Source organism: Streptopelia decaocto (genome assembly GCF_964273445.1).
Source record: "Streptopelia decaocto genome assembly, chromosome: 17".
In the NCBI taxonomy this organism is placed as follows: Eukaryota; Metazoa; Chordata; class Aves; order Columbiformes; family Columbidae; genus Streptopelia; species Streptopelia decaocto.
Genome location: NC_138672.1, coordinates 6,190,350 through 6,218,027, shown reverse-complemented (window position 1 = coordinate 6,218,027; position 27,678 = coordinate 6,190,350). Strand labels below are relative to the sequence as shown.

The following is a 27,678-nucleotide window of genomic DNA, read 5'->3' as shown; positions in this document are numbered from 1 at the left end:
CCCCCAGCACAGCTGCCCGGGGATGAGTTGCCACCCATCCTTACAGCCATTTGTCTCCTGTTGGGGAAGAGAGTTATAAAGGGTGGAATTTGGCTATGTACATAATTACCTGGATTAGCAATGGGATAGTGAGAGTGCACAGACAATTCCTGTATATCCAGAGGACAGGCAGATCCTGCCCACAACCTCTCCAGTGAACAAGAACTGTGTGTCCTTAGGTTACTGCTTACAAGGACTTGCTTTTTAAAAGACAACAGATCCTGGTGTGAAATGGATATTGCATCTTTAAAGAAATACCCTGATAAATGTTGTCAAAAGGGTGAGTTATCTAGGAAACAAGGGCACTAACAGCAAACCCTTAATCTGTTTCCTTTTGCTTAGAAAGGGTTTGCCCTCCTCCACCTCCCGCTCTACCAAGCAACCTCCTCTCTCCTCAGACATCACGCCTCCCCCTTGCAAACACTCGTCCCCTTCACTGCCACGGGAAGACAAAAATCTGTGCGCAGTTATGCAGGCTGAAAGGGTTAAAGCCCTGAGAAGCCAGATCTCCATTTGTTTTTATACTTACAATGAGTCCAAGGACTCCAGGAGGACCTGGGGCTCCCAATTCTCCCTAAAAGGAAAGACAAACCGACATGGTTACGGACACTTTGTAGACAAACAGAGGCTGAAAGGCAGCTCAGTGTTTCAGGAACTTGAGGGAAGGGAAAAGGCCGTCCCTCCCCCTTCCGTCCCCCCCACAGCCCCTTTCCCCAGCCAAACTGATCGAGAGCTTCCATCTTTGTGAGCGCAGCCTCTCCAGACACAGGGCTGCTGTTGTTCTGCAGTTATTTGCTGACTTCCCTCCCAGGAGCAGCTTGGAGAAAAGAAGCATTTCACTGTGCGGGCAGTGGGTGGTGGGAGCCTGCCCAGGTGAGATGGAGGCAGGGACAGGGACAGGGACAAGGGCAGGGACCAGGCACAGCAAAGCTAAGGTGGGAAGGAGAGGGAAACTTTTGCTTTGCCTCAGAAAACATGATTTTTATATATTTTTTGAGTGGTTAAGGAATGATAAAACTCACGAGAAAAGGAGCATTTGGATGGAAATTAAACTGGGTAATTTAGGGAAAGGGTATGTCACCTTCTAGTGCTGGTTGATGGGCCTTGGGAGTGTGTTTGGCAGCTCTGAGGCTGTTCCTCCTGTGTCTAAGAGCTGGTTTAAGGTGGAGAATCAGCAGAGTCTTCTGCACTCTGCCTCATCCATCCAGGCTCCAACCCAGACCATCAAATAGCCTTTAGTTTCTAGAACAAGCTCCCAGACTTCATGCTGCAGCTTGTGTGCAGGGAGGTGTCTCAGCAGCGCTGTCCCCAGAGCAGGGAACCCAGCACTTGCTCGGAGGAAGAGCCACTTTAAATCACACCTAAGTCACTAAGTACAAGGTGTTTCAAAAAGGTGAACTCAACACGTTATGATTACACAGAAATTTGCAAACGAGTTATCAAGTTTCAGCGATACCTTTCTATAGACGCTCTGTGTTCCCTCCACCTGCTGTACAGATTGAGAGTTTCACTCATGGGCAGTTGGTTGTTGCAGAGATTTAGTGATTTCAAATTTCATCCATCTTTTTGAAACACCCTGTACTTCAGCAATCCCTATGTGATGCTCAGCCCGTCCCCGCGCCTCCCTTGGTGCATCACATTGACAGCGGGTTGCCTGGCAGGACAAGGACTGGCTCTTACACAGCTCCGTCTCCAACGGGGCCTCTCAAAACAAGTGCATTGGAAATGCTAAACTTCCCGTTGGCTCAAACACCCCCCCTGCTCTGGATCACACTGGCTACTTTCTTTGACAGCCCAGCTCAGTTTATGGTGCACATCTGGTGGAGTCCCCTTCAGTGCAATAAAGCTCCCCTTTTATGGAAAGATTTGCCTGGTGAAAGAATGAAAGAGAAGGGGACGCAACATGACTGAACGTGCTCGGCCTCCTTGGGTAGAGGGTTACGTGTGTTTATTTTATGGGAAGTGGAGTAAAGGACTATTGGGCAAGCACACACAAAAAAGCGTTTCATAATCTCAACCAGCCTAAAAATTGCTTTTTTATGGCCGGTTCCTTTCCTGCATACTTGGGACATCTGTGGAGCAATTGTTCCTCACGGGTGGGATTTCTGCATCCCCAGAGCTGCTGTAATAACATCGGCTTCAAGCTTTTAGTCAAGGCCTGGCGTTACCAGGCTCCGTAAGAAGAGGGCGTACAAGCAGGGATGCTGAGCACAGGAGCTGTGTGGTGGCATCCCAGGGTTTCCCAGGCTCCGAGGGTGGCTGGGATGAAGATTGGGTGGATGGTTTGGTCTTAGTCCCACCATCTGCAGGAGGAACTGCCTAGATCTGAGTTACGTCATGTGGGTATTCCTCAAGAGGAAGGGTAAATGTGGAAACCCATGGACTCATGTCTAACACAAGAGGATTTCCTCTTGGAAGAGGAGGGGGTGGATTCCCCTGGGAGAGGGGGACAGGACTAGTTGGTAATTTGAACCATTCCCTGGCCTGGGAAATGGAGGATTTACAGGTGCTCCTTCCTGGCTATCAGTAATGACAGGCTGGTTCCTGACCTACAAGGAAAATCAGGCTCTATTCTCCTTTTTTCAGTGCATGAACTGGGCACTGGGACAAGAGACGAGAAGATGAATCAACAGCCCTCTCCTACATCTAATTCCTGTGATTAAGGGACTAATTGGAGTGGCTAAAGCACTCCAGGAGTGGGGGATCTGGAATGTGATGGCTCAACAGTTCTCAGCAAGTTGGTAGGAGGGAAAAAAAACTCCCCTGTGGCTGGAAAAGCCCTTGCTCTGTCTGGAGGGGATGGAAAGAAGATCAGGGACTGTCGGTTTCAGCCATCCCCGAGCGACGGCAGCAGCGTAAGGGCTCGGTGGATCAAACGGGACGGGGCAGCTCGGGACCCGCGGCAGCTGCCCGCCTGCCCACGATTGAACTGCATCCTCCACCTAGCGAACTCGGCATATTTGCGTGTTCCACAAACAGACTTTCCGGCATTTTTCTGCGTCTGTGACTCTACTCGTGACCCTGTGAACCTCCCTTTAAGTCAGCCGAAACAGTCTGTTTTCATTCTACAATCTCCAAGGCACATTAATATTTAAAAGCCGTTGATAAGATGAAAGAAGAGCAATCGTTCTGGATGAATTAATGGAAGGGACCTTTGCTTCTCTGCAATGGTCTGGGAACTGGCATCCAGCTAACATTGAGCACATCTTCTGAATGGGGCTTAGACAACTTGCAAATTTAAAGAAAACAAAACAAGTTGTTCGGAAAAAAAAGTCTTTCTGACCTCCAGGATTCCTATTCTTCCTGCTGGGCTGACTGGAAATAGCAATACAATCTAGAAGGTCTTCTACTTTGGGACTACTGATTCCACTCTGACCCATGGCTTAAGTTGACTGAAGGATGGGAAAAGTCCTGCAGAAGTATTCCTTGGGAATCTAATTCTTTCAGTTCACTGCATTTGTGACTCAGTGTTGAATTCCCACAAAGGCTGGAGTGTAGCTGAGCTCCTTAGAGTTGCTTGTGAAAATAACTTTTATGCTGCAAATATGACAAATGGGAACTTGAAGACTCATGCAGAGTGGGTTACTTCACACAAATCATTCCATCAAACACCGAGAGCAGCGCTGCGATTATGTGTGAATAACCAAGACAGCAAGAATTTTAGAGATGAATCAGTACTGCTCACATGCTAATTGAGGGAGAATCAACAAAGTCACACAGAAAATAATTCAGAATAATTAATACCTCTGAGAACTTTTTCAATCCATGAGGGCATGTTTTATGAGTAGCGGAAAACACAGCACATAGCCAACTGTTTGGTATTAAGTGCTGCAAGAGCAGAGCAAAATAAACCTTATAGGCATCCAGCTGCTTAAATAGTCTCTGGAACCATCCTGACCCAATTCCCAGGAGACACATCCCATTCTTGGAAAGCCAGCAGGGGTCAGATGAAGACCGGAGAGAGGCCAAGAACTCAGGAGCCTCGGGACTTCTCCCCCTGCTGTGCCAGGGCCGGCTGGGGCAGCAGAACCCGGAGCTGTGGTGTCTGTCTGTCTGTCCCTCACCACGCCCAGACACCAAAGTGGGGAATCTGGCACTTTTTGCACCAGTATTAACATTCACTTCAGAAAAGGAAAAGTACTGAGCTTGGAGCACTTTAGAATCTTACTTCTACAGGCTAGGGAGATGCAAACCTGATGGTATCAGCTCGTTAACCTGGATCAGAGAATGAAATGTGGTGAAAAGGAGAGGACCAGCCTCTTTATGTATCTCAGAGCTCTATCCAACTGAATAAATGGCCTACTCCTCTGAGGGTTATGTGCACTCAAGTCTGCGGTGCCTCATGGTGATACGTTCCACTGCCTGTCCCATGTCCCCCTGCTACGTTCATACAAAGCCCCAACCAGAGCACACTAGTCACCAAGGTGATTCCTGCGGCTGCCACAGGCTATACATCAGGCCCTGTGGTATGGACAACGTGCTCCAAACACCACCTGCTCATCAGGAGCAACAGCCCTACCTTTTCTCTCTGGATTTTTCTTCTAGTCATATCCTAGAAAGCATTTATCAAAACCAAGGTGCAAGAAAGGCAATAGGTGGAGACAGAAAGCAAATGGCAATATGGTGACCTGGCAGTTACAGGGTGTTGAGCCAAACACAGGAAGTTGCAGCACGCTTGAGCAGGGCAGGGATGTACATTTGTTCTTCAGGGGGGACAAAACCAAAATGCTAGAAGCTGCCACCAAACTTAAAAGCTTCTTTCATCTCTAACTAGTGTGATGCTCTAACTAGTATGATACAGTATGTGGTCCTGTCTACTGCAAGAGAAAGAGAGAAGGGGAAAAGCTCTCAACTTACTGGGTTCCCATCGATGCCTGGAGGTCCTCGTTCCCCAAAATCACCAGGAAAGCCCTGAGGAGAGGAGGCAAACACAAGTATTCGTTATTGACGCACACGGGTGTAAAGGTAACCAGCTTAAAAGGCGCTCCCCCTGCACCCAGCGCAGCGTTTCGGTAGGCAGCGGCTCACAAAGAAACATGGACCATCCATCCTCATCCAAACCATCCCTGCTCCACCAGCACAGCCGCCCAGCGAGCAGCTCCGCGAGGCCAAGAGCTGATTCACCGCTCCCTCCTGGGGCCAGTGAAGGGCAACCACAAGTACCGTTTGACTTATTAACTAATGGGAGCCTTGAGAGGAAGAATCAGCGAGGAGACAGGAAGGGCCACGCTGTGAAAAGCCGCATCGCTGAGGCTGCTGGACCTGGCATGTTCTTGTGTCACAGGCTACGTCCAACCTTGATCAGCATTTTCTTAGCACCAGTTGTCAGCCCTGGGCATGGTTCATATGGCAGCATCACATAGAAAGACAACGTGAGCAAGCAGAGCAGAGAGAAGGGGTGGAAATAGGCGCTTCTGTCTTCGTTTTGGTTCACTCAAGTACTCCAATATGTCCAACAAGGAATACGCAGCCCTGAAGATTTTGATGTGTAGTTTATGCATGAAATTATAATCCCACATTTGGAAGACCAGATTCTGTATTGAAAGATACAGTGCTTTCTATCCTCTTCCAGGAAGAAATATCCACCAGACATGAGATACAACACATTCACGTTCTGGGCTGAGAGATCCCATCAGAAGGATACTCTCTCTCCCTGCCTGCTCCCCTGTATATTACAAATACTGGTTACCTTGGAAAAGCAAACCTGAAGGAAGCAAAACACAACAGCCAACAGCAACACACCATCTGGAAACCCATCAGCACCACCGAAATTTGAAATGATCACAGCAGAGAGAACAGGAAAACTATATTGGGAAGCTCTGCAGTCAGAGATGTCAACCAAGACCTCCCTTCACCTTTGAGGGTTTACAGCTCCTGGTCAACACAACAAAGTAAACAGATATTTAGTCAAACCTATGGTGAGAGATAGGAGACCACCAAGTTCAGAGCCAGCATTTCACCTCTTTTGTACCAATTCCCTACAGCATTCAGCACACACTTCTGAATGGACACAAGCTATCACTTGCTTGGACTCAATACTTCAATTTTATGGGCATCACTGTGCATGGGAAAGCTGTCTGACTCCTTCCAGCTGGGCACTGTGTCCCTCAGGCCTGTGCACACACCACGAAGCTGTGGTCAGCAGCCACTGGAGACAGCCTCCTGCCATCTAGAGACAAAGACCTCAAATATAAAAAGAAGGCAGGGGGGTTTACAATTTTCTCTAATGAAAAAAAGGGGGAAAATAACTCTGCTGCATGCTGAATCAATAAGATTGGAACAGGGATGTGTAGGGAAATTCATTGCTCTGGCAAGACCAAAAAAACCAAAAAAAACCCGTCTTGGAATATTCTGCTGTTTACAGTCGTACAACTTGCCAAGGAAAATATGAGTGTGCACAGACTGATACTGTACTTATGCTGTTACAGATTTCAGTCACAGCCCTCAGCACCCCCACCGCTGCATCTTCCCTTTCTCAGAGGACAGAGCTGGGCACAGTGACCACGGATGTCACCGAGCTGCCTGGCCCTGTGGCTGCTCAAGTGCCTTCTGTCGGGCTAAGGTCTTGCCAATGCAGGAAGGTTCTACTACCCTGAATAGTAAAATTAAATTGATATTGCTACAGCAGCATAGTATCGTCTAAAGGAATGCTTGCTCCAGACTAAGAGCATTTTCTGAATTTGGTTTAAATCTCTTCCAACGTGATATAAACAACACACTCCTCTGCCAGAGTAAAAGTGTCCCGATAAGGAACTACTCAAATTCATATTTCCCGCTAATATCTTTTTGTGCCTCAGTTTCTAGTACTAACCTCACTGCTTGAAGATAAAGACAAGGGAGACTTGAGGCACTTGGTAACAGAGTTAATAAAAATCTAGCTTTTGCACAACCTTTCCAACAGCAGATCTCCGAGCATTTAAAAAAGCAGATTATTCCCATTTTGAAGGCAGAGAGCCGAGTACCTGAGGTCACTTGGCCAATGCTGCCCAGTAAGAGATTCGACAATAAAACCTGTTCACAGCACAACGTGGCTCCCCCAGAGCAAGGATTTCTGTCTGTCCTCGAGATGGGATGGAAAAGGGGCAAAGTGGCAGGAAACAGAGACAAAAAAGCCCAGAACAGTGAGGGCTGGCATCAGCACTCAGCAGCAAAGCCCTGTCCTTGCCAACACCCCATTGTCCTTTAGATGCCACCTGCTCTGCTGGCACGAGCCCCCTCCAGGCCCAGATCGCTGGGTGATGGGTGCTCCCCTGGTACTTTTTGGCCTGAGCTGCAAAACAAACCCAGAGGAGGAGACAGATGGAAAGAGCAGCTTCAATTCAACTAACCCCAGGCAGCCTAGCTCAATATTTGAGCTTGGCAACACGAGCATGAACCGTCTTTCACACATTAAATGAGACCAAGGCTGGTGGCTGCGGCGTGAAGGAGGATATTTCAGCATCCGTACAGTCTCCAAAGACCCAACCCAGGTTGGGAAAGCCATCCCACCAGCCCTGTGCGCAGCAGGAAACAATCAATCTTTCAAGCCCCTAATGAAAAAGCAAGTGCTTTCTTTCCATGGGGTAAGCAGGAGCAATTTAAACCACAATAACAGTTCCAGTGACCACAGTGTCCTAATTTATGGGATCTCACACGTCTGTAAAAGCCATTTTTTTTCAGTGCCCACCCCCACTCCTGCCTGAGCCTGAAGGACAGAGATGTTCCTCAGGGACAAAACCAGTGCTATTCAACCAAAACAAGCAGCCTAGGAATTACAAGCAGATTTTGTTACCCCATTTGTTTCATCCCTGTAAGCAGCAGTTCCTCTCATCTCCCATGTGCTGCTTCAGCAGCCTGAGGAGCCCGAACCGAGGGAGAACACACAGGGCAGGTAGATCATTTTATGGCACTGGCCGACAGGCAGGTTGCAACTGGCAGCCCATTGCAGGAGACTTGTGGAAAGGATTAACGAGCCCAGCACATCCAGAGTCTTTTGACCTTTCCAAAGTAGAGTGCAGAGGTTTTTTTTTGGTACAGAAAATTCACCTTTTTTCAGAGTGCGGCTGTTTTTCCAGAAAGTCTAGTCCCTGGAAATTATGTTCAAGAATTGGGACAGCAAAGAAAACACTCCAGTGAAAAATATGGAGCCCGTGCATCCTGCCTGCTCTGTGGGAGGGAGGGGACACGCAGAGAGGGACCAGGGACCAGGAAGGGATGGCAAATGGCAGCAGAGCTGGGAGGAAAATGCTCAAATAACAAGTTCTGTTGGCCGAGGGCCAGCGGGGTGCTCCTCCTCAGCGGCTGCAGTCAGGTATGACGAAACTTTTGGCTCTGTCTCACAGCTGGGAAATACAGAGACGAGGTGAAGAAAGAATGAAAAAATCCATTCAGCTGAATGGATTTCACATTGTGTGAAGGAGAAGTTCAATGAAAGAAGCAAGATGAAGCTTGAAGAGGTGTTGGAGAAAAAGCATCCGAGCAGATGGTTTGCACTAAGCAGGATCCAGGTGCTTCGGTGCTGTCCTGTCCTCACCCCAAGCAGAGCTTTATGGTGGTTGCAAAATTTGTCCTCACTGCACTTGGTGGAGCTGAGGAACCACTGTCAGAGGGGAAACTGAGGAACCACTGTCAGAGGGGAAACTGAGGCAGAGAGAGATGCCAACTGATTTATCCCAGGTAACACTGAGAAGTCTGAGGCTGATCCAATGACTCAAAGATCCTACAACAGCACCTTAATTCCTGCTCATCCATCCTCCCTGCAAAGAGCGTCCTTCCATACGCCAAGAGACTCCTGCTGAGAACAACCAGCCCCAGACAGACACTGGAACCAGCTCCTCCTGCATCAGGGGTTTGCATCCCCCTCCACCTCCCCATCTTTTCTTCCTCTGCACAAAACAGAGCAGCCAAAGGGCTGCTCTTGGGCCGAGCAGATGCCACCTCTTCTTGTCCCCTGTCCCTGGAAGCAGCTGTCCCCAGGGAAGCAGAGACGGGTGAGATGCGCCGGGTCCTTCGCTTCCCCAGGGCCTTTTCAGGTGTGCACATGTGGGTGGGTGTGTTGTATGTACACAACATCTGATTCCATTTAAAACGCTTTTCCTGATGGAGTAAGGGAGGCAAGTCTGGCAGCCGCTGCTCCGAGGAATCCTGGCAGGTCTTCACGCCAACAGAATCCTTCTCCAAAAATAGGATTTTATTTTCCTGTTGGCTGAAGGTGAAACTGCTCGAAACCAACCAGCCCTCCTGTCTTGTCTGCAAAAGACTCTATTTGCCAGTTGGCTTTGACCAGGTGAATCTCTGCCCAGGAGCCTCCCCAGGGATGGAAACTGAAAGTCAAACAATTTAAATAAACAACAAAAAAAAGAGGTAGTGGTGGGGAAGCAGGGCTGAGAGTGAGAGAAAGCACTCACTGGAAAAAAAAAAAGGAGAATAAAATAAACAAGTGTAGCTTATGTTGGCAGCTTACAGCTCTGAGAACATTCTTGATGGGGAGAGCAGACGTGAGTCCCTCGCAGGTGGGTGCGGGGGGTGGCTGGGCCAGACCCAGCGCTGGTTCCCAGGGTGGTGAGAGCCACCCCGATCTATTCTAACAATGTGGGTTAATCAAGAAAAATTATAGCAAAGAATTGACTTAGACAGCTAACAGGAAAAACCCCTACTTCTTTAGCAATTTTTTTATTCGAATTCCAATATTTCTTTAAAACGTTTCTCAGTGTTTAGAGTGAAGTACAGCTCCATTCCTCCTCCTTTGTTTTGGTAGGTAGCAAGGTCTCAGTGACAAAAGAGACAAGGCTGGAGCTTTAGCAGCCCATGTAAGCCATGACATTCAGTGCTGTAGGTGAGATGCGTGCATCCCTAAGTCATGTTTCTTATGAGAAAAGCCGTATGGGCCGCCTCTTTGCATCCACAGGGAGCCCATTTGATTTTTGCTCATTATTCATTAAAGAAGAGATACTTTGAAATGCTCTTACCAGTTTCCTAAATCTCAACTCGTGTGGTGCAGGAGACTCTCGCTTGGTTCACTCCAAGCGCAAGGAAGGACCTCGGCTGCATCCAAAGCGGAGAAAGGATTGGAGCAACGAGAGAGGAGATGTTTATTGTCTTAGTCCCTACAGAGAGGGGCAAAATTTATTTTTCTTGGTAATTTGTGGTTATGCCAGCCCGTCCAGACGCATGGCAAAACATGTTCCCTCATTGTTTGCATGGACAACAGCTGAGACTGTGTAACTTGGCAAAGCCCCACTCACATTCACCACTAAGTTATCTCGGCCATATATCAAAAGGTTGGGGGAAGCTGTAAAATGAAACCTTCCCAACCCAAAGGTAGCCCTGCTTTGTGCTATCTCACGTCTCTCACAAGGTAATATCTTTTCTTATGAGGTAACAGCCTTCCCAATTTGGAGTGGAGTGCAAAGTTATCACGTGCATCTCTAACAACTTATCAGATGCAGCAAAAAAGAATATATTGAGGCTTGGTGTTCACTGGGGGCAGGAGTTAAGACATTAACTTTATAAGTTAACATGGAAGAAGACAGCAGACGTGAAAAATAGCCTGGCAAGAAGGCGCCGCTGCGTTACAAGCTGCGAGCTGGCAAGGGGGACCCCGGCTGTGGTCAGCTCGTAGAAAACGGATGCCAGATTCGGCAGCTTGCCACCACGATGAGGCTCAAACAAGCCCTGAGGCCACGCTCGGGCGGCTGCCAGATCACAGCTGGCTCCCACAGCCTCCACGTTGTGGCTGATAGGCAGAGGGACGGGAGACTTCTGGACTCACCTGTGCACTCGTCCTTACTACTTAAAATCCACATACCACTTTGTGGCAGCTCTTCCTTGATATCTAAGTGGTAATCTTTGGCTTTTACGGGCTAAGTTTCAGCTACTGAGCTCAAAGGAGAATTGAGTGTACTACCCCTGTCTTGCACACAGCCCAGAACAGCCACACAGCCCATCTGAAGCTGCACACCATGGGGAGAAAGCAGGGCCTGAATCCTCCTCCTCCTGTGCAGGCACCGAGCACCGCAGCATCTCCCCACCTTGCCTTGGCAAACACCAACCATTCTCACAGAGGTGCCAGCGTTCCTGGCCACACATCCTGGGTACAATCCAATCAATGGATCTTCGGGGCCAGAGAGCTTTTCTTTCACGAGGTGTTTGCATGGTACCTGACATAGTGATGCTCCAAGCGTTCAACTAAGCTCCAGGTACGGGACCAGCAGTCCTCAGACAAACCCGAGAATTAATAACTATGTCTTGCTCCTTCTATTCTATGCTATTCCTTTTAAAATAATTCTACTAATAAAATATTGTAAGCAGAAGTCAGGCATAAGATAGCACAGCTGGTGCAGTACTGATAGTCTACATGAAAAAAGAGATAAGCAGCTATCAGTAATGAAGATGAACAAAACAAAGAGCTCAAAGCTCTTTGGGTGCATTTCTTGAAAGTTTCCTTTTAAGTCTCTTTCTCTAACAACATTTGAGAACTTCTGAAAATACAACACTCTATTTGAAGTTTAATATAACCTGCAGTGCAGACATCCCTGATCATAGCCACGCATCTCCCACAGCAGAAGAAAAGTGCATATCACTACCTGTACCTCCTCTTCCTGCGGGTCACCTCCTTCAGTGACAGCACATCTCCTTTCTGAAGATGAGCTAGGGCTGATATATCACCTCTGTGTGCCAAGACAGAAGGTAACAACAACTTCTCTCATTCCTTCCCCCCGCACGGTGCGGACCGCAGCCCTCATAGCAGTGGGGCCTTTTATCCTCCCTTTTTTTTTTTTTCTTTTGCCAGCTGCTCAACCGAATGCCATAAAAGTTCACAACATTGTGATAAAAAGCCATTCCTTTCAGCCACTGCGTTGGCAAGACTGAAGTTTAAGCAACCAGCCACTTCAGCTCCAGGCCTCCAGCATACCCCTAAACCAGCCAGCAGATCCGAGACACACAGACTCCTGTTATTTCAGCCTCCCTACTGCATTGTACTTTAATCCAAATTGTCTCCCTAGCCAACCCCCAACCCTCTCCTTGCCCAAGAGTTCACCATGGCCCATACGTTACAAACGCATTCGCCTCCTACGTTGCGGATGCGCTGCAGGGAGAGCGGAGCGGGAGGTGGAGCCGGCTGTTTCCACGACAGATTCACCATGTCCCTCACAGCTCTGCAAAACTTAACTTCCCTGGAAGGGTTTCAAGATCTGACTCATATCCAGTTCTTCTATTTTAATCATTCCCTCTTACATCACCCTCGGAGGCCCACGGTGTCACATGCAAACTCCCCCTGCCCCCCGCTCCTCCTCTGCCCAGCATCTAATCTGCGGCTGTCTGTCACCCCAAACAAAACGAGGTAGAGAAATAGATTTGATACCAACTCCTTCCCTACTTCCCAGAGCATTTACCACCTTTGGCAACCCTTATTACCCACCATCCAAGAGCTCTCCATTGCACTGACAACACTGAGCGAGAACAGTAGCAGTAGCCACGCTAGCAAACCTAAAGCTGTGTGGGGATGTGAGCAACCAGAAAAATCCCTTGCAAACACTGCGAACCAGCTGGGAGACAGCCCAGGCCAGGACATATGCATTGGGAAAGGAACCAGGTCAGTTGGTTCCTATTTTCCGTCCTCCCAGTCACTTCCCGAACAACACTGGATGTCACTTAATCTTTTTGTTCACGCTCGGTATTACAAATCATCAGCATCAGTTCATTCAAGATTTCTTATTAAACCCGATATCATGCAATGGGAACGGAGCCAAAACTCTCTGAAAGAGCCGAGTAGAACAAAGGTGCTCAGGCGCAGCCGTTTAATCCCTTCTCTAGATCCCAGCCTAAATGCCTCCACGGTTGAGAGATTCCCCGCTGATCTCAGGGGAGCCCCTTGTTTGTAACAGTGACTGCCAGACACAAACCCTTGCCTGGAAGATGCCAAACCCGAGCCAAACAAGAGCTGGAACGCCTGGAGCCTCCAGCGTGCTCCGTGCAGGGACACAGAGCAGAATCCCTGCACATAACGACTGTTGCTTTGTTTGTTTTGCTCTGGTCAATGAGTCACTGTTACATATACTGCTCTCTGCAATTATTCATCGCAGAGGTTTCTGGTGTAACCAGCGGTTTACAAAACCGTAAAATCTGGTACAGATTTCCACTGCCTCCAACGCCAAAATTTGCTTGACCTTCCCCCACCCCAGAGAGAGGGAACAGCCAGCTGGGGTGAATGTGGCACTGTTGGGATGTTTGTGAGGCTTTTACTGGGAGAACACCAGTAAGTGGGAGGTGTGGGACTCCTGGAAAGCACATGTTTGCGTGCAAGGGTGACAAGGGGAAAGCACTGGATTTTTCCGTGTGTGGGTGAGTGGACATTTATAAGGAGCCTGTGAGCGCAATGATGTCAAGAGAGCGAGAGAAATTCAGGCTAACACAAAGAACAAGGTGTAAAGGCAGTGAGACACACCAGAGCATGAACATGCCTGATCTCTCTGCTAACTCCCGGAGTAAAAAAGCTTGATAGATTTTGGCAAAGGAAGCAGGCAGAATTGCTTGGAAGCAGGCAGATGTGGGAAAGGCTTTCCTTTCTGTCCTTTCCTTGTTTCCTCTGCTCATTTTGGTACTTTTCTCACCTGCTTTTATTTTGCTTTTCGCTACAGTCAGCACAAACCCTTTCTTCTATGCAGCTCTCAGTATCCACCTTGTATTCAGCCCTGCCTGTAAACAGCTCTTCCTCTTGGCCAAGCCTCAAATCAACCTGGTCTCCTCACTCCTCAAACGTGTCTTCATCTGATCTACTTTAACTCTTTACCACCACCAAGGACAAAAATGTTTCTACACAAAAGTGCACGTTTGTTATGCAAATCAGAATGGTACAAGGGTTGAAAAGAATTGCAGCAAAAAGAGTCAAATGCAATGGGACTAGCGGGAGAACAGAGCAGTGAATGTACCAGAGTGAGCACAGACACCTGGGATGCTGCAATCACAGTGGGAATTACAAAATGCATACAGGGAAGAGGCTGAATGGAGGGCAAGATGTTGCAGAGGAGAATCTGAGAAGTGTAGGATCCAAGGGAGCATGGAGACAGTGCAAGAAAAAAGGACAAAAATGCCTGTGGAGTGGGCAGAGCATGAAAGAAAGGAGAAGAACAATATTGGTATCTTCAGTTTTCATCCTGCTTGAGAAAAGAGACATGGAAAGCTTTGCTTGATCTCCCCATTTAGCTCCCATCAGAAGATATGAAGGGACCCAGCCAAAAGCCAGATGTTTTGTTTCCAGTTTCATTCAACAAGGTCTGCATAATAGACGAGGAAAAACTTTACCGGCCTACCCATCTTGCCCCTCTTCCCGGGAACTCCAGGGATCCCCTGCAAGGAAAGCACACAGAGAAAAAAAGAAGAAAATAATAGGTCTGGTTGAGAAAGCAAACAGCCAACCAACAATACAAAACAAAACTAGAGAGAAAGGGGAATGCAAAACAGGCTAATGACTGCGGCATTGTTCAGGAATCAAAATGTCAGCTACTTGCAGTCAGCTGCGAGAGCAGAAGACAATTAATTAACCTTCACCCGCTAACTATGGCCCTCCCCGAGGACACACGCAGGCAGCATCCACACCCAGGGCAACTGGCTGGGACTGTGCTTAGCAGGAACAGTCATTAAGCTACTGGTCTGGAACCGAACGAAGGCCACCGCCAAGGCACTCGCTGGAGAACTTGTGTTTATGTTTCTTATTTAGTTATACAAGCATTAAATCAGCGACTCTAGAGCGCGGGGTTGTCCCCTCCCAGGCAGGCACACACACATGCGCTCACTCCCACATGCTCCCGGGGCCTCTCTTGTTCTGGAGCTTGGGTTTGAGGGAGGAAAAGCTGGAATAAAACAGTCTTTGTCTTACAACAACCTTCCTTAGGAGCTCTTGCAGGAGGAAGAGGGGGTCCTTGGGTGGGTACAGATCAGGAAGGTGGGAGGACATGGGGGAGAAGAGCCAAAAAGCAAGAGAGGTCCTGCAAAGCTCCGAATGTGTGGGTTTGGAGAAGGCACGATGAAAAAGTTGGGGAAAGAGGGGACACATGGGAACAACAGGCACAGCTGCCCGTCCAACAGGCCCCAGTCTTGACTGCCCAACTGGAAGGGGAGACATCATCAGAAAGTCCCCGGCACTGTCACTTCCAACAGCCAGGCTCTTTCCAGACACCTCCAGCTGGACACCCAAAATGCTGGGACACTATGGATGGGATGTCACTCCTGTGGGAACAGGGAATTTCCAGGTACATTCTCCCCCTGCCCCATTGCACCAAGATGAACTAGTAAGGAGGGGAGGAAGGCAGGTTTTTAAGGGAAGGAAAATATAGAAAAACTCCTCTCTATGCAATGGTGAGGTCTGATGACCCTGCCTGGAGCCTGGGCTTTCCTGAGCTGAGTGACAACATCACACAGGGACACAGGTCTTCATGCAAGGGTAGACACAGGCTAAAGAAGGCTTGGTTAAACATCAGGCATGCTTGCCTCTTGAGAAGGTTACAACAGGCTCTGAAGAGCTGCATTCAAGTGACACACCTAGGTTTTTTGCACAAAATACTCACTCGTTCTCCATCAGCTCCCGGTAGCCCAAATAATCCTGGGAGACCAATATATCCCTAAAGAAAAGAGGAAACAAGTAGTAAAGATACATTCCTCCATTAGCAACCAGTCAGTCTGTGTTTCCTGAACAGCAGAGCATCCTCCAGCGTTGGTCAATGGCAGCCGTGAAGAAATAAACCTTGAGGCAAGTGTATATGCCCATGGACTGCATGGTGCTGGCTTCCACGATGTAGTCCAAGGGCACATACCCTCACACCAGGGATCATGAGGACTCCAGGCAGCAAGAAGCCAGCAAGAAGAAACCTTACCTGGGCTGGCTCTGAGTGTACCTGGGGGAAACGGAGCTTGGTTCAAGGTTAGCAAGAGTGATGGCAATAGGAATCCACATGCCCGCACCTCCTTTTGTCTCTCCAAAGGCTCTTTCCCTGCCTCTGGCGCTCATTCCCAGCCATGTTGTGAAAACGTCCTGTTGTACCAAGCCCTTTCTGCTTGTCTTGTGTCATGTGGGGGTCACACTGCAGCCCCTTCTCACGCAAACACCTTCTCCTGGCACGTGGGGCTACTGACCACCCCACTGCCGAAGGAGGAGCGATCGTTCACGGCTCTGCCTGAAGCCTTTCCCTGCAAACTCAGTGGTACCACCGAGACCCTTTGCAAACACTTTGTCAGTCCAAGCAGCGGGGCGGTGGGGCTGAGTGTGACATTTCAGGCTTTTAGGGCTGGTGCACAAGGCTCAACTTTACATAGATACAGATCCTCTGACACCCAGCTGTAAATAAACCTCCTTTGCACCAACACGTTTCTCAGAAAATCTGCTCCTTTCACACTCATCAGCAGGCATCGCGTTTTCAAGTAGGCGACATTTCTCTGCAGCCTTGGGATCCTGCTAAGACAGGACACAAGCGCCGCGTTTCCCTTCCCTCGCAACAATTGAAGCCTTGTGTTTAATCCTCTTTGCTCAGCAGTTAGCACAAAGTTACCTTGTGTGCTGGTCCTTTGCAAAGGACTAATTTGTGCCAAACATGCAGAATCAAGAGGAAGTGAATTTCAGCAGGGAGCCCCCTCAGTGGCACCTCGCTGTTACCAGAGCCAAGTGTTAACACTGATTTTCTATCATCTTTCTTTCTCCATCGTTGCTAAGTCCCTTACTGTTGACCCCGACAAATATTTTCACCAGTCCACTGCTCCCTTTAGGTTGCCCTTCCGTTAGGAATGACACCTAGGCCGGGAAATACAGCCACATTAAAATGATGCTGTCTGTGCCTCCTGAACCCCAAGACAAACCATGTAACTCCTGAACCACTTCCTGCAGAAGGACAAAAAGAAATAGAGGTGGGGGATGGAGAAGAGCCCACAGTCAGCTCCCTCAATCCACCAAATGCAGGTATCTCACCTTAAAATCCAATTCTGACTGAGAACTGGCTTTCTTGGGTAGCTATAAATATTTCAGTCCTGAGCACTTAAAGTGAAAAATCATTTTCTAGTCTTACATTCTGCACATCTCCCGCATGATAGTTACATGAGGTCCTGGTTAGGCCAGTGAAACAGATGCACCAGGGGGAACTTTATCGCTTGCAGAAGTGAGGTGAGCAAGCTGCGCTATCTCAGATCTTCCTGCAGGACATGGAACACGCCATCTCCTTCCCAGCTCCGGAATACAGCTGCCTACAGGGTCAGCATTGTTTATTCCTTGCAGTTTTCCTAGTGATGAAAGCCAGCTGGTTGAATTTACTGCATATAGAAAGCGTATCACATGTCAGAGAAAGGGGGGATTTTATTGGCTCGGAATCTCATTGTGAGTTTATAATTGCAGGAAAAGAACAAAATGTGATTAACGAGATTCTTAATTGGTTAAAAAAAAAAATCCTTTGCAGGGAGAATGAATCCTCAGCAATTCAATTTGGTGAGCAAAACCAGGCAGAACAGAGATATTAATGTTTGAATTTGCACATGGCTTCAAGATGCTGGCTTGCTATTCTGCATAGTGATATAAATCACTCCCAACCTCAGGACTATACCCAAAAGAGCCCATATTCAGCATGGTCAAAGACCGCTGAACCACACTTATTGAAACTAAAGAGGCCTTTGGGAGATGGGGCTTGCAGAAACGTCAGAATTTGGTCTTTGGTAGGAATTTGGATGCCATTCTTTCCTGCAATGTGAGCTCTGAAGGAGTTGACGTATCACCAGCACTATCGGTGAACTTTGATCTTGGTACATTATGTGTTTAATTTAAAAAAATTTAGCAGTGCTTCAATAAACAAGCGATGAGCAGTTCAAATCCCCTGAATCCGGTGAATAAAAACAATCAGTCTCAGGATGGCAAAATTAAGCATAAAGTTTCTCGAGAAGCCTTTGGCAAAAACAAAGGGAGAAAAGACAAATGAGAGGCTGCTTACCCGACTGCCTTTTGGACCAGCTTCCCCTATGGGGCCAGGTAAACCCTAGAACAGAAGGGAAAAAACAAAGACAAATGTGGACAGGCTTTAATTTAACCTAACGAGCAGTGCCAAACCCCCAGCACCGTCCCCGTGTGGTTCTGCTTTCAGCACCGACTCCAAAGCGTATCGACAAAGGAGAAAAAAGGGCAAAATGGTACAAATAACAAATCTCCCATTGTCGGGGAGCTGGGACTCTGCAGAACCTGAGACTGCTGCACACACTGAGCTTTCCCCGGGGCTGAGGGAGAGATTTCTGATCATAAAGACCGAAACGGCAAAGGCAGTGGGGAGCACGAAGGGTGCGTTACACTTGGGATGCGATGGACAGTGATGCTCTGTACCCGACAGCCCTCGATTCAGTTTCCTGCCTCACACAAGACATGCACAGCAAATAATATATGTATTTCAATACCTGTTTAGGGAACACAGGCAGTGAGAAATCCTTTCTAATTTCTAAGTGCAGGTTCTGCAATACCTCTAACCCTTTGCAGCATCAACAGCTATGGAAAGAACCGAAAACACATTCCCAATTCTACTTCTATGCTTGTTGCTGCTCACTTGAAGTAGAACCCTCTGAACACGTGTAATGAATTCTTAAATTTATTGTCTTCTAGCAAGGTTCCAGGTCAATTTTTTTCCAGTTCGAAGTGTTGTTGGGCTTTTTTGGAAGAGGGGGAGAAAAAACCCCAATGCTAAGTCCATATTTTCTTTAGCTGGCAGCGCTGTGCACTCAGCCTGGGAGCTGAAAGGCAGGTTGTGCTCTTTCCTGCCTCACGCATCATTGCCAAGGATTTCAGCCATGGGGTGAAGTTAACAATTCTGCCTGTGATGCGCAAATCAGACCAGAGCCAAGCGCTGTCTCCCATAGCACCGCGGAGCCAGCGCAGCTGACAGGAGTAACAAGCAGTAAAATCTCAGTAAAGCAAACAGTTCTGATGCTGGATACACACAGCATTCAGATATGCTGAAAAAAGCTGCCTTTAAAAAAAATGCACTCTCCTGACCCAAACTACATTTTAAGAAACCGTTTTTGTTCTTCGTATGTCAAGCGCAAAGATTTCACCCTGCTTATCTGATGGGCAGCGCAGTGCTGCGAATTGGGAACCAGCATTCATTAACCTTGTATGAGCAATACAGCCTGGACCGCTTGGTATTAGTCACCTAATACACATTCCCACCTAGGAGATGCTTTGGCATGCAAATCTCTAAGAGCCTTTCAGAGCATAAATGGGACATTTAGTGAGGTGCATAAAACTCTCAGCCAGTTCCACCACCTGCACTCTCCAGCCCGCATCTGTATATTCCAGCCCAAATTTGCTAAGCGAGGCACCAATTTCATTTCTAATTTAAAAGAGCCATAGGCAGGGGGCATGCAGAGTTGTTCTGAGTATCTAGCTCACATTTAGTCTAAAACTGTACATATCTGGGTAAAAACTCCCATATGAACTCATGGTAAGGCTGAAAGGCTCCTGGCAAATATTTGGGGTCTTAGCTGTGTACTAAAATATGAATGTGGGGGAATCCAACATGAATGTGTTCATCTAAGAAAAGCATGACAAATTCATTTCCCTGTAAAATGTCACAGGGCCAGGACTTCTGCCCTCCACATACTCCATTTGTTCAGCATCTTACACCAGTAAGACTATAAGGTGTCCAATTTTGATCCATTTTCCTTTGCATGCTCCTCCGTTCCTAAAGTTGTCTTTGTGCAATTATTTCAGGATGAAAACAGGCTTGGTTTTCTTTCATAATACATACTTTTTTTTTTTTGTATCTGCAAATATGATTTATATGGTCCACGTCTAATTTTATATGTACATACACAATTCCACTAGTGAATTCATCTAAATACTTTGTTTTGGTAACATGCTTTCTTCTGTTCCAGATTTCTAACGTGTTCAACACTGAATGTAAAACGTGCCTAAAAGTGAAGGGTTATCAGCTTGCAGGTATGTTTCTCTGCTATTTTCTCCCCATGTTGTTATACTGAAGCAAAAATATGTCAGATTTTGCTGTAGAAATGCAGGTTTTATCTATCATAGGCATAAAATGCTTTCTAACAACCTTAGTGTCCTCTGGGGTTGAAAGACGATCTCATCAACACAATATCTTGGGGAGGGAAGAAGGAAAATATATTCAGACATATTCTAGAGGTCTACGCTGCCTTTACTGGGGCACATATTTAGCAGGGCACATATTCAGCTACCTGCACACCCAAATCCCTAGTCTGTGCACAGCACGATGAGATTTACTGCACCTGCCTGCCAGGATAACCTTTGGCACCTGGACTCCCGGCTGGTCCTCGTTCGCCCTTTGGAGAGAAAAAAGAGAAGGCACAGGAGTTAAGGTGAACATCACACTTGGGAAGCATTTTTAGCCGCTTCATTCTTTGAGCTGCGGCAAAAGGAGGGTGGAATGGATTAACCTGATGCAAATTTAGAAAATATATAGGGTAGACAGTGGAATAAGTTAATGACAGTCAATAGGATCCATGCATTAGGCAAGTGTTGCTATTTCCCCTTCCATCTGCAGCGAAAGAGCAGATAGTTTGAAACAAGGAGGCTAAGAGAAGGTGTAAGGCTGCATCTATATCTGGCATATGGAACCGTTTTACTGGTGGGGAAGCACTGCCAAAATTCTTCCAAACTAAATGGATTCATGTATAATATCCTTTAACATCATTGCTAACAGGGCCTGCTATTCATTGCCTCTTTTTTTTTTTCTGAACTGCAAACATCAGACTTAACCAAATAAAGATGGGGGGAGAAAAGGGGAGAGGAGGAATGGGCTTTGGGAGGGGAATTACATGTTAGTACTTAATATGATGTGGTTCGTAAACTCCAGGTGAAATTAATGTAAAAGTGAAAAATAAAAGGAGAGTAGGGTAAGCTGGTATTTCTTCCACCATGTAAACTTAATGTGGCTGAGCAATAAAAATTAAAGATTAAATTGATAAAGTCCAGGGCAGTGTCCTTGCAGAACATGCCCGTGCTCGGTCGGTACGTGCGGAGCTGTGGGTGGGATGGGAGGTCACTGCGCATCCCCCGTGTGCACCGAGCAGCCTGTACAGCATCCACACCAGCATCACGGCCAGCAAATCCATCCTGCTTCTAAAGCTGCAGTGCTGGAAACTAGCAAAACTCACCTGGTCTCCGGGGTGACCTGGTGGTCCAGGGTAGCCTTTATATCCCTGTTGAAATAGGATAGAAAAAAATGAGTAAAAAGGAAAAAAAACAACCAAAAAATAATCTGGTTTTGGTTTGAATTGCTCTTTGCAGGTGGGAGGAAAGTTCTGAAGAGAAGCAGGATAAGGGATAGCACTACACAATCATGCAAACTTTTAACATGCTGCTTTGTGCTTGCATCACCCAAACCCGCACCTGCCGGGGTCTGGCCTGGTGGTTACTCAGGAGGGGTTGGCTCTGTGAACAGATGCAGAGTTGTACCTCCACCTTCAGCAAAGCTGCCCCTCATCCTTAGGAAACCACAGGCTTGTGGGGTGAAATGTTGGCTTTGGGCAAGCTGGGGGACTACGCAACACAAGTCACTCGTATTTCAGAGCGCTCACTTTCGCTTTAGAACTTGAAATGCCATAGGAAACACCAAAATAACCATTTACTGTCACAGGAAACTTTGGTTTTGTTTCTATCTTGAATTTGTCTATCTTCCAGCTCTTCTAATCTAATTACAAGGTATTACAAGATCCAGAGTCCTTCACTCTGAAGGTGCCTAAAGCAGTGAGCGAGCTGCCTCTTAACCTGCTCTCTGCTGAATTAATTAGAAGGAGTTTCTTAATCCAGCACGCGAGCTGGCAAGTGTTGAAGGCTTCAAATCATTCTCACAGGTCTTTCACAAACCTGTTTCAGTTTTTCAGTGTTTATTTTGAGATGCAGACACTGGAGCGGGACAAAGCCGGCCTGTTCACCTGCAGACTGATCAGTGTGTATTTTAAGAGTTGGCTTTCTCCAGGGTTTACACAGAGCTCTCTTCAAACACTGAGTAAATTTTACAAGTGACAGGCACTTCAGACTTTTTTTTCCCCTCTCTCCTTTATTATCTTGCTTCAGCTATTTAAAACAAACTCTTTTCCATCATGTGGAGTCAGAGCAGATTAGAATATTAGATTCAGTTACAGAGACGACTGTTTAGCTGTGCTACTAGAAAGATTAAGAAAAAAAAAGACAGAAAATTTAACTTGAAACAAATGGAGAGAGAAAACAAACAAGAAACAATCCTTGCACACATCCTACAGAAATTACAAAATGCTTGCAGGGTGGGTTACAACTGCCAAGCGTAGCTCAGTCCCTGTCCCCAGCCAGGGCTCCTGGCACATGTCCCCCATCTGCAAGCCGAGCATCCCCCCTGCTCTGGAAGCCACAACCAGACCCTGGTTTGGCTGAGAACTTGGCCTTTTACTCCATTCACCAGATGAACCCAGGCCTGTTTCTCTCTCTCAGGTCCACACCTCTGCTTAATGGATGTTTTATTCTTCCCATGGGCTATCCTAGAGCTGCAGCCGAAGCCTTCGCTGGCAGAGGTCTGCAATGCGCTCAGCCATGCTGGCTACTACCCGCTCCCCTTTGCATTCCTTCTTGCTCATTATTTCAGATATTTTGGCCTGGAAAAAAATGTTGATTCCCTCTTCGCAGATTCTCTTCTGCTTGACGTTATTGATGTACCATGGCCTGTGTTTGTTTGACTGAGCCGCACCCCCTGAGAAGGTGATGCCTGACCTCAACGACCATTTTGCTACCAGCTAACCCTTACTTGAACCATCTAGAAGGTCCTTTTCCAAAGTCTGTCCGTGCATTTCAGCCAGTGGCTCCTCACTGGAAGTGCCCCAGCAGCTCTTGGAGAAGGACCAGCAGACAGGGCTCCCTGCCCCTCTCCAGGAATCTGCCCCATGAGATCCTCTCTTCTTCTCTCCCTGGCTCCAAGACAGACGCTTGGCATCAGCAGAAGGGAGGGAGGATGCTCCACCCTGGCTGGGCGCCTGGCCTGAAGGTGCTTTGTAAAGGTTCAGACCCACCCTGGTGTGGACAGCTCTGTATTGGTACCACCCATCCCTGAAACATGGATGTGCAGGGCATTGTGCAGATGGCGAGAGCTGCCAACAGAAACAGCCCTGGGTCCAGCATCTCCAGATGTGCCCTGGGATTTAGCCTGGAGCCCATGGGGTTTCCACTGGGGCTTCTGCCCAGCTCCTCCAGCCACAGCCTGGAGCAGGAGATACCTTTGTCTCCAGACAGCTGGAGCACCTACTTCCACAGATACAAACGCTTAGAGATGTTTCACTCTCTTCACTGATAAAAAAGAGGTGCCCCTTGGCTGCTCCAAACCATTCTGCTCAGACTGGGGTCCTGCAGGACACATCTCAAGCCTGTGCTGTGCACCCAGTGCAGGTGGTGAGATGACAACCCCTTGAGATGCTCAAAGCACACCTGAGCTAACGTCTGCACTACGCGTTGCATTGCGGCCTCTATAATGGTAAGTGAATTGCGCTTAAGTTAAATATATAGACACTCTACTATTGTTGCATCCTATTAAATATCCACCTCACTATATATAATGAGCTCTGGAAAGCTTTGAACGTGTGTTTCTTTAGAGTATACTGCAGTTATTTCTGTCTCGGACTAATTATAACGAGGCGAAAACAGAAAAGCTTGTGTATGCTAAAGCTGGCTGCAATGTGAAAGTATTTACCTGCTAAAATCCTCTTCAAATAGCACTAAAATGACAGGGCAGAGGGTATGAAAACAATTGCATTTGCTCTTTTATCCTAACACTTCCTGGTGATTACAGGGTGCTCAACACAAAGGGCTGTGATTTAGAAAGGAAATTGCACTCCAGTGAAGGATTTACTCATCTGTGATGATATTTATAATCCACACTCTCTTTGCTAAAAAAGATCATCCTGCACTTTGATAGGAAATGTGAAGAGCCCAGCAAATGGGATCTGTAGGACAGGGTGTGTTTTGAAGCTCTGACCAATTCCTAGTTCTGCCTTTACTCGCGTAACTTCAGTGAAGCTTTTTCCTCTCTCACCGCTGGCTTCTACAATCTCGTACTTTGCTACAACCATTTTCTCCTCCACAGCGGCTGATGCTGGGAGCAATGGTGCAGAGCTCTGCTGAGATGTATCTGCAAGGCAGCTGTACCTGCAGCCCCCAACACAAAGCCAAAGCCACCTCGTAGGCACCCAAGGGAAGAGCAGAGGGGACAGCCAAGTCCTGCCACCGTTCCACTGAACTGCTGGTCAGCAAGAGCAACATTTGCTCTGCATGGAGAAGATGAGATTATATCTGCCGCTTGAAAGGCACTTTCATATACTCGTAGATGGGTGTAAGCAAAAGCATGGAATCACAAAACAGTTTGGGTTGGAAGGGACCCTCAAAGCTCCGCCAGTGCCACCCCTGCCATGGGCAGGGACATCTTCACCAGCTCAGGTTGCCCAGAGCCTCATCCAACCTGGCCTGGGATGTCTCCAGGGATGGTTCATCTACCACCTCTCTGGCCAACCTGGGCCAGGGTCTCACCAATTGTGGTGGTAGCCACGCTATCCAAACCCACGTGCCGCTTGGTTGTAGCTCGAGCTCGTGCTGCTAAGCCAGTTGTTTCATTTAGTGGGAAAAGTATTTTTGTTTCCCCTGGTGAAATATTTTGCCTATTTGAAAGTTTCTACACGGTGTTTTCAGATCAAAGCCCTTGGAGCTCTTTTCACAGTCTCTCCATGGAGTGAGCAGGAGGAACATCCATTTCCAAGGCGTTGCTGTTTTCTGGTAGCCAGGATGCGTTGCCCACCTTCAGCCAAACACCAGCATATTTTCACTGGGACAATGCCAGCAGGGAATCCAGATAAAAAAAGATTTCTTTTTCCAAACATTTCTCCAGCAGCTGTAAATTTTTTCTTAATGCAGGATGCTAATAAAAGCCAGGTTACACCAAAACCACTGCCAGACTAGTGCTACTGGGAGGTGGTTTTTGTAAGCTGCACCAAAGGAAAAAATTTCAGCATCCAAGTCGCTCCTTACTTGAAGAAACAGAAGCATATTCCTGCCATTGCCTTGTCCTGAGGGAGCTGAAATCCGATGTGAAGGCCATGTACTGGACGCAGGAATGTTTGTTCAATCTCCTATTTCTTCTCTGCTTTTTCCACTATGAGTCCTTGCACTCCCAACGTTGCGTTTTGCTGATCATAACCACAAGGCTTTGTTTTATGAGCTGTTATACCAAGAAAATGGTATTCTTTGCACCCTATTTGTTAGAGCTTGTTTGTGACAGCAGAAGATCAGTCGCTAATCACGCTGCTGCTCCTACCTCTGCACAGCACCCCAAGCGTGACCAGCCTTGGAAGCAGAAAAACGAACCCAGCCCCTAATCTTGGCAATTTGATTCTAATATAAAGCATACACCAAACAATCATGGAGATGGAGGTTTCCTTCAGCCTCCTCCACACCTTCTTTCTCTCCCCAGAGTCCTACAGCATACCTGAGTGGGCGTTTGTGTGCAGTCAATTGGCCTGAGGAACGGTAGATCTTCAATGGCCTGTTGACAGGTGAAGGGATTGAAACACGGAGCTAATTTTAACTGCTCGGCTTTTCTGTGTCGGTATTGGCTTGCTGGGAAGGGGAGTCAAGTCCACTGAGCTCAGCTATTGAACAGCACCTGGCCTTGTTGAACATCATGAGGTCCAGACGGGCCCACCACTCAAGCCTGTCATGGTCTCTCTGGATGGATCCCCTTTCTCCAGCGTGTCGACCACACCACACAGCTTGGTGTCATCAGCAAGCTTGCTGAGGGTGCACTTGATCCCACTGTCCGTGTTGCCCACAAAGTTATTAAACAGCACCAACCCCAATACCAATCTCACTCGTTTCCACCTGGACACTGAGCCATTGACCACAATGCTTCAAGTGTGACAATCCAGCCAGTTCCTTATCCCTCAAGTGGTCCATCCATCAAATCCATGTCTCTCCAATTTGAAGCCAAGGGTGCCATCCAGGACAGTGTCAAATGCTTTGCACAAGTCCAGGCAGATGACTTCAGCTGCCCTTCTCTTATCCACCAATGCTGTAACCCCAGTGTAGAAGGCCACCAAATTTGCCAGGCATGATTTGCCTTTAGTGAAGCCATGTTGGCTGTCACCAGCCACCACCTTATTTTCCATGATCTTGCTGGGCACAGCCATTTTAAAACAAAAACAGCCATCTAGTTCACTAGAAAAGAACATACTCCTACCTTTCTCCCAGGTGGTCCAGGGAACCCAGTCAAACCAGGCAAGCCCACGTCTCCCTGTAGGAAGGAAACAAGTTCTGTTAGTTTTCAGCAATGTTTTCCCTATACCTACCATACTGTTACTGAAATTAGTAGCACCCAACTATTGATATTTCTGATTCTAATTGCAACTCTTCAAAAACCGACTGGATAATAAGTGTAGATGTAGACATCATCTCTATTAACTAGCTAATATAAATAATAAACCTAGCTAATTAATGGCAGCTGCTGCTAGTCCAGCTTTTTGCCAGCAGAATGAATGCTTTATTTTTTTTCAGTGATGTCAGTCAGTCACATACTTCAATTGCCTTTTGATAGGCATTTAAATCACTAAAGCAAGGAAATTTTAGCTTTTAAATGCAACAAGAACAACAGGTACCTCCTGCCAAATCCTGTGGTTGTGCTCATACTCTGCTACTGCACTGGCTCAGCCCACAGCTGCAGCTCAGATGGTGCTGATGGTGTAATTATTTAACCCACCTGGGATAATGATTTAACCTGCCTATATGACACGGATTGAACCTTTGCAGGCTGCTGGTGGGAGGATTTTTTCCATGGCCTGTACTTCTGAAAAGCGACTGCATTGCATCCCAGCTGGCAGACCCAAACCATTATAGGAATGCAGAAGTGCTTTGCTGTGAGACCTCTCTAACACCCAATCCATCCGTACAAGCCCATTTTGGCCTCTTCTGACCAGGTTCACAAACCCCTTTAGAGCCTCTAACGCTGTGCTGTGCCTGCTTCCTGAAAATACGTTTGGACTATCCAGCCTGAAAATTAGGCATCGCTCCAAACTCCTGCTGGAAACTCCTTGTTTCTATTACTGCTAACAGGAATAAAGCCTTGTTAACATGAGCTAAAAGTGATCCGGATCTCTCCCTTTCTTGCACTGAGCATGCTTGCAAGAAAACAGTTCCAGACCCCGTGAGTGGATGATTTCCATATAACGCCATTCCGATGGAGCGCACCAGAAATTTCAAAAGGCATCTCATGCTGTTAAGTTAAAAGCGTCGTTTCAGACTCAGCCTTCTTCTATGTTTTCTAGCGTCACCTTCCATCTTGTACTGGTGTGGCTCTCCATGCTTCATGGAGGCATCTGGTTTCAAATGAAGAGCCTAAGTTCTCCATGGCTGATGCTTTCTATTAGTTACAGTGAGGCTTATGAAGAAAGGAAGAGAACCAGGCTTCTTGCCCTGGACTTGAGTTATGAAGTACTGTGCAGGCACCACTGAAATTGAGGCAGATGTTGTGGAGCCCTGATTGCTCTTCTACTCATTTCTAGACTTCTGTGAGGCCTTGTTGCCTCAGTAAAAATCGCTCAGCTGTGAAACAGCAAAAACGGGAGTTGTAATTTATTGAAAAGAATTAGCAGAACTCTGAT

General features: G+C 47.3%; 1 protein-coding gene across 1 annotated transcript in view; it reads right to left on the bottom strand.

The window, feature by feature from the left end:
- The window catches only part of COL27A1 (collagen type XXVII alpha 1 chain), a 145,628-nt gene that overhangs the window by 81,224 nt on the left and 36,726 nt on the right, over positions 1-27,678 (bottom strand). Inside the window, exons 7-14 of the mRNA XM_082067769.1 lie at positions 26,262-26,315; positions 21,169-21,213; positions 20,281-20,334; positions 17,982-18,026; positions 15,585-15,638; positions 14,323-14,367; positions 4,897-4,950; positions 569-613 (exon numbers count right to left, since the gene is read on the bottom strand). Of these exons, the coding sequence (XP_081923895.1) occupies positions 569-613; positions 4,897-4,950; positions 14,323-14,367; positions 15,585-15,638; positions 17,982-18,026; positions 20,281-20,334; positions 21,169-21,213; positions 26,262-26,315 (396 nt within the window). The remainder of the gene's footprint in view (positions 1-568; positions 614-4,896; positions 4,951-14,322; positions 14,368-15,584; positions 15,639-17,981; positions 18,027-20,280; positions 20,335-21,168; positions 21,214-26,261; positions 26,316-27,678) is intronic.